Source organism: Gymnoscopelus braueri, assembly GCF_963280865.1.
Source record: "Gymnoscopelus braueri genome assembly, chromosome: 12".
Taxonomy (NCBI): Eukaryota; Metazoa; Chordata; class Actinopteri; order Myctophiformes; family Myctophidae; genus Gymnoscopelus; species Gymnoscopelus braueri.
This window is the reverse complement of record NC_137614.1, coordinates 16,610,158-16,617,280: the sequence shown is the minus strand read 5'-3', so window position 1 is coordinate 16,617,280 and position 7,123 is coordinate 16,610,158. Positions and strand designations below refer to the sequence as shown.

The following is a 7,123-nucleotide window of genomic DNA, read 5'->3' as shown; positions in this document are numbered from 1 at the left end:
GCTATTGAGGAATCTATAATCTGGCGTAATTAGCCAACAGTAGCTGCTTGTGTGTTTAGCACTGTGTTTGATGAACAGCAGAAGTCAAGCAAGGAAACAGCATTCATCTAATTTACAATGTAACGCAAGTCATTACAGTACTTTTGTTAACCCATTAGGATAGTTGATTATTTCTGTTCTAGATGGCTGATCCCTCCTTCATTGCCACGTGGTAAAAAGTAGAATATTATTAATTGGGGGCGGAGGGAGTAGACCTATATTATATTCACTAAGGGATCAACACGTTTCAACACCAAAAGCTTTAGAGTGATTTAAAAAAAGCCATAATTAAAAAAGGAAAAGCTGCAATCTGAGATTTTGAGATATCTTATGTGCAATTGGAAATGTTGTCCAAATGGTGGCAGCTAGACTAGAGGAAAGGCCCAGGGGTCACTAAAATCCGTTGAGGCCATCCTCTCCAGATGATTAAGGTTCATGGCAATCCAGCCAGTAGTAATACGTGTCCAAAGGACAGATAGAACAACAAGCCCATACTTGAGCCCCGCTGCTAGTGGGGTCAAAAATATTGCACAATGCAGCCTAAGTTACAATGATCTGTTGTAGAATATAAACACAAAGCAATTACATGTGCTGCTGTCTTTATTGCTTTTGTACATTTCTAAGTGGAACTAATCAATCAGGCTCATCAGACACCACAAATAAGTTGAACAGAAATGGTGTGCTTTAAACAAACGGGGAAAAGGTGTAGCCTAAATCAAGAAATAAAACAAAGGAAGAAAAAGCACAAAACTCTCTCAAGGCCAAGTACATTTATAGTTTTGGTTTTATCAGACACCACACCAGGAAGGAAATACAGTATATACTGTAGGTCACATTGATTGCAAGGCCCAGCTTTCAGGAAATTCTAAAATGTTGCCACAGTACCATACTGTTTATACTTTGCACCGCATGAACAACAAGTTTAGCTATAGTTCAAGAAGTAACAGCCAATCAGATTGAACCAGTCCTTACTTGGAGACAATTTTGGTCTAGTAGTTCAATGTTCAAACAGGAAGTCATTTCTGGCACATGGAGCCTTATGATAAGGCCAGGTTATTTCGATACTTGCTACAGTAATTATTGAGCAAAGAGAACATGCCGAGATCATTTGCAATGATAAAGAAATACAACATGATGATACGGTATTTCTTTGAAAGAGTCAATATGTGGTGGAATACCTTACACACTATAGCAGCCAAATGACGAACATATCATATTATATCATATTTTAAATAAGGTAGTTAATGAAGTCCAATAACAATTTCTAGTAATATGAGTTAGTAGGACGGCATGAATACAGAGCAGCTGTGCATATTACATATTTATTATGAATGCATATGAATCATACAGTAGATCATACTGAGGAAATAAAGAACATACATATAACTGTATGAAATCAACACACAGCAATGTGATGGACATTACAAAACCAAAAAAACGTTAGTGTCTTCTGCAGTGTCTGCGGTATGATTGTATCAGTTACGATCTTCTCTTACTTCTCTCTTCTGTCTTTGTATTGTCTTTGTACTGTCTTTGTATTGTTACTATTGTGATTTAGCATGGAGTTAATATGTTGCCCCTGCTGTTTGAGTATACCCCCCAGTATACCCCCTATACCCCATTTATGACATATGCAGGGTAAGCAGTAGTAAGATCCATTACGGCTTGTTAATTTTAGAAATGTAATATACACTAGCAAAGTTGGCTCTGACTTCAGTAAGCACTTATACTGATGCCAGTCATTGCTGTATGCACTGTGTAATACAGGGGGCAGCGGTGGCCTAAAGGTTAGAGGAGCGAACTTGTGTCACTGTGGTCGTACAACTGGAGCTGGTCCCCAGGCACTGCTCAGTGGCTGCCCAATAGTTAGGATGGTTTAAATACAGCAGACACATTTCCCCACGGGGATCAATAACGTATACGGTAACGTAACTTAATGACAAAATACTTGACCAGATATAAGTTTTAAGCCATTTAATATTATTAGAAAACTCAGGGGAACTGCAGGGAGGAGCTGTCAGGCCAGTTAGTATTCAAATAAACTTCCTGAATTGCAGAAAAGGGGAAGAGGTAGATGATTAGAAAGTTCACAGCAGAAAGATAAGAGAAACTTTACCATCAAGAAGAGACACTAGGAGGAACTCACAGAAAGAGGTACAACACAATCAACGCCTTTTTTCAAGTAAAAGGTCAGTTAAATAGATTATTCTATCCAAAATACGACAAAATAAATTGTTGTAAAATATACATGCAGAATGCATGCATTGCATTGGTTGCTGAGTATGGGGAAGATTGTTGGGGAATAAAAAGTGTACAAAAGTGGTTGTGGTTGTATTATTTATTTACAGTGTCAATGATGTCCAAGTATGATGTCTGTACTGTAAGAGTCCCAGGTTCCCCCTGCAGAACCAATGAACCAGTATAAAATCCTGTATATGTACACATATAAACTAGATTTGTCTGATTTTGAACGGAATAGGCTGTCCTGTGGAGACAGACTGATTGAGAGGATGTTGGCAGTCATCTGGATGACAGTGCTCTTCTCTGTGATGGGCGGCTCAGAGGAAAAAGGATCTGACACAGGAGGTAGCTTCTTTTGCTGATATGTTTTTCTTTTGTAATTACTGTAACTTTATTGTGTATTGTCTTGTCCACTTACGTTCATGCACGTATTGTGCAATCACACACACTCACTAACCGCAAAGATGTATTAGTTTTGTTTATTAAACACAGATTATATATTAGGGACAATACACTGTAGAATTATAGGCTAATGATAACAAACTTTTGAAAAGTATTGGCTTGATTAAAACTATCTCACACATCATCTAATGAAATATTGTTAGAAAGTAAGAAAATAAATTGATGAGATATTTTACGCTTATATTTGTTTATATCTTTGCTTTAAACAGGTACACATGAAAGCTATGGAGGTAGATGGAGTATCACCTTCAGTAAAGAGCTCCTAACATCTGAGGCTGGACTATGTATTGTTATTCCATGTTCTTTCACTCATGGTGCTCAGTTCAATCCCAAATCTGCAACATGGTTTAAATGTGAATCTGAACCTAAATGTGAGGATGCTGACAGAATATTCACCTCCAAGAAAGCTCAGGGTCTGTTCAGAGGACAAGTAGCCCTGTTGGAACCAAATATCAAAAAGAAGGACTGCAGCATCACCATCAATGATCTTACAGAGTCCGACACTGGATCATATCAATTTAGAGTTGAGACCCCCACAAGAAACAATCCTAATGAAGGCTTTACCTTTGGTCTTAAAAAGACCCTCAGAGTTACAGGTATGAAGTACTCGTTATTATATCGTCACCGTTGGGTGGAAACCTTGTATTATTATTTTTTTAATTATTGAAAATTGTGAAAATAGCCGATCTACAAGCTTGTAGATCGGCTATTTTCACTACTTTTGTGTAACAGTCTTGTATGTTGAAGTAGGGCATTAATTTATGAAAAAACATAAAAGGTTGAAATGTGGAGATACAAGGTTTCCAGCCGACACCAACGATATACAGGATGATCCCATGTTTGTTGTTTGCTACCATATTGGGGTGGGGGAAAGAAATAAATCTACTGAATGCTTTACTAATAAAGATGATCTTGAAAATGATTCATAAAACGTGTCTTTGATGACATCTAATGAATATTCAATGTTTTGTCGTCATGTTTGCTGTCCCACTAGGTCTAACACAAAAACCCCAGGTAAACGTTCCTCATGCTTTGACAGAGGGACATCAGACCACACTGACCTGCACCGCCCCAGGGCTCTGCTCTGGAACTCCTCCCAGCATCACCTGGACATGGAGGAAGACAGGACACAATGACTCTCTCATCACAAGCAATGTCATTATTTTCAAAACAGAGAATCTTGCTGGTGTCAGTCAGAGACACAGCTCAAATTTGACCTTTACCCCTTCACCTAAACACGATGGCAGTGAAGTCACTTGTCAGGTGACCTTCAAGGGAAACATTACAACACTGAAGACTGTGACCCTGAATGTTACCTGTGAGTATAACAACATACCATCTTCCTTGACCCTGTGAGCTTGTAGATCTGCTATTTGTTAGTACACTATTTGTTTGTAATGTACACCTACTATGAATAGGGATGCTACGGTTCAAGTTAATGGAAATCATCGAAGTTACATCACATGATGATCTTCATTGTCTCCGCCAGGAGGCCGATTTGTGCAAAACCATTTTTTATAGATTTTATCCAAACGTCATGCAAATCGGTATACAGTATCTCTAGCCATTTGATGAACACGGATCTGTCCGATTTCCCATATTCCATCCTCATTAGCTAAGGTTGGCTTCCAAAGTTTGCAGGATTGCTCCGTTTTGAACAAAATGCCTCAAATTATGCACTCAGCTTGCGATATCTGTGAAATTTTACACGCACATTCCCACTAGGCTGAGGAAGAAATGCCACCCTTTCACATTGGCCTGTTATAGCGCCACCAGCAGGTCTAATTTAGCAAAACACATTTTTGGAACAAAATGCCTCAAAACATGAATGCAGTGTCCGATTGTCGTGAAAGGCCTAAGAAGAAACGGGCACCCTTTTAACATTGGCCTATTATAGCGCCACCAGGAGGCCACAATAACGTACCTGGCCTGGCGGAGACCTGTGCTCCGAGGAGCACTTTTTCTAGTTTGTCATGTTTCCAGAACTTACTAGAACATGACTGGTGGGGTTCTGGACCCCTGGTCAAAAAACACTTGTTTAGAGCAATCGAATAGCGCATTGTTGCATTAATTCAGATGTCCCTTTTGTCAATTTGTGTCAAAGACCTGAAGGAGCCCATAATCAGAGGGAATACCACCGTAGGAGAAGGTGGTACTCTGAATCTGACCTGTGATGTGTGGGAAAACTCCCCTCCATCTACTGTCATATGGATTGGACTTGACTCTAACAAGAAACTTATGAATGGTACTGAGAGGGCCAATCTAGTTATTCCTATGGTGACAAGAGAACATTCTGGAAGGTACAGCTGTACAGCACAGCATCTGAACAAGACTCTGACTACGTTTACTGATATAACTGTGATGAGTAAGTACATTGCACTGATCTGCTTTGAGGGAACATCTTATTTCACATTCTACAATACATACATATTTTCTTTCACGTGATATCATAGTACAACTTTGCTTGTTTGTCCCCAGCCTTTCCAGTGATCCTCAATGAATCTGAATGTGTGCTCAACCTCCGGTTGGGAACTCTTATCTGTGTGTGTATCAGTCAGGGGTTTCCCTTGCCTACAATCAAATGGCCGGTATTAGAGAACAAAAGTGTGTATTCTTTCACGACAACAGTGGTGAACTTCACTGTCAGCAGTACCTTCTCCTTGACTGTTGAACACCACTACAACAATTCTGTTAAGTGTTTCAGCAAAGGTTATGGGACACCAGTAAATATGACACTTATCATCAAAAATGAGCCAACGCAAGAAGGTAATCACATACATTTAAATATTTATACATTACTGTCAATGCTGTACTGTACCTGTTTGCTACTAGTGTATCATATTATTTATGAAGTTTCTCACAAATGTTCCCTCTTTCCTCCAGGTAAAAATGAAGAATTCTTCAGTACAGTGAAAGTGAAAACTATCATTGCATTTCTGATTGGTGTCACACTTTCCATGACCTTGATTTTCTGTTTGGCAACGGCATGCCATAGGTGAGTGTTACATTTTATGTTCAACAGCTGTTGGGACTTTGTCCTTTGTTTGCAAGAATTGCAGATATTATCCGTTTCCATTTTTATTGAGAAATATTAAACTCTTTCCATTTTTATTGAGAAATATTAAACTCTTTTTGTTAATAATTTACCTAAACAGTGTTTGAGATGCTTTTTATTTACTCTCTCAAAATGTCTACTCAGATGCGCAAAGAAAAACTCCAGAGAGGCTGATCTGCTGCAGATGGTCACTTGTCAAGATCAACAGGTATTTTTGTTTGTTGTTTCTAGTGATCATATATATTGGCCCTCCAGTGGAAATGTTATACACAACACTATCTCCACTTTCTATATCTTTGATATTTGAGAAGTTTCTGAATTCTCATTATTAAGCTTTGAAAATTTAAAACACGTTGATTTTCACTGAACTGTTCAAAGAAAGGGGGTTCGGCATCTTTTTGACTGACTTGCTCATATCAATTCCACATTCTCCTCACCTCCCAGACAGGAGGAGGACAAGGAGTAGATGGAGATGAGCAGACCCCACAGCGAGAGACTCTGGAGGGAGGAGGTGAAGCAGACAGAGACCAGAACAGCGGAGCTCCTGATAGCTCAGTCCCTCAGGGTGAGGTGAAAGAAGTGGACTATGCCAATATTGACTACTCTCAGCTGAAAAGGAGAAATGCAGAGCACAAACAAGAGACAACAGAAACAGAGTATGCTGAAATCAAGAGGGAAGAAGAGAACAAGATGCAAGACAGTGCTGCGGAGGACAGTAGGACATTAAAGGGGGAAGATGAGGAGGAGGAAGCAATGATCGGACAGCATGAGAAAGAAGTGGACTATGGCAATATTGACTACTCTCAGCTGAAAAGGAGAAATGCAGAGGAATCAGAGCACAAACAAGAGACAACAGAATCAGAGTATGCTGAAGTCAAGAGGGAAGAAGAGAACAAGATGCAAGACAGTGGTGCGGAGGACAGTGGGACATTAAAGGGGGAAGATGAGGAGGAGGAAGCAATGATCGGACAGCATGAGAAGACAGGACACTGTAAGACTGAGGAAGAAGAGGGTGAGGATACGGCTCTTTACTCCAATGTTAAAGCCATTATGGATGAGGGATGACACCGTGAACATTTGTCTGGGATTTGGTTAACCCCTTAAAGGGATAGTTCACCCCCAAAATGACATTTCTTCTCCCATGGAGACTTGAATTCATGGATATTGTTTTGTTTTTGTCACATTCCTAAGCTAATAATTTGAGGACCGGCAGAACGAGTCTCCTTTGTGTTTCCTACCGGAACTGCTGCCTACCGGTCCGATGGTCATCAAATTATTGGCTTAGGAATGCGACAAAAACTAAAAAATATCCACGAATTCAAGTCT

The 7,123-nt window shown here is 39.6% G+C and overlaps 1 protein-coding gene across 1 annotated transcript; it reads left to right on the top strand.

The window, feature by feature from the left end:
• Positions 1-2,169: 2,169 nt before the first annotated feature.
• Positions 2,170-6,862, top strand: LOC308096399 (sialic acid-binding Ig-like lectin 5; the record flags this gene model as incomplete). Its single annotated transcript, XM_080443822.1, has 9 exons — positions 2,170-2,228; positions 2,519-2,625; positions 2,952-3,338; positions 3,737-4,060; positions 4,847-5,107; positions 5,221-5,508; positions 5,626-5,737; positions 5,942-6,005; positions 6,242-6,862. The coding sequence occupies exons 2-9, from the start codon at positions 2,550-2,552 to the stop codon at positions 6,860-6,862; spliced, it is 2,133 nt and encodes a 710-aa protein (XP_080299948.1). The 5' UTR covers positions 2,170-2,228; positions 2,519-2,549.
• Between the last annotated feature and the right edge of the window lie 261 nt (positions 6,863-7,123).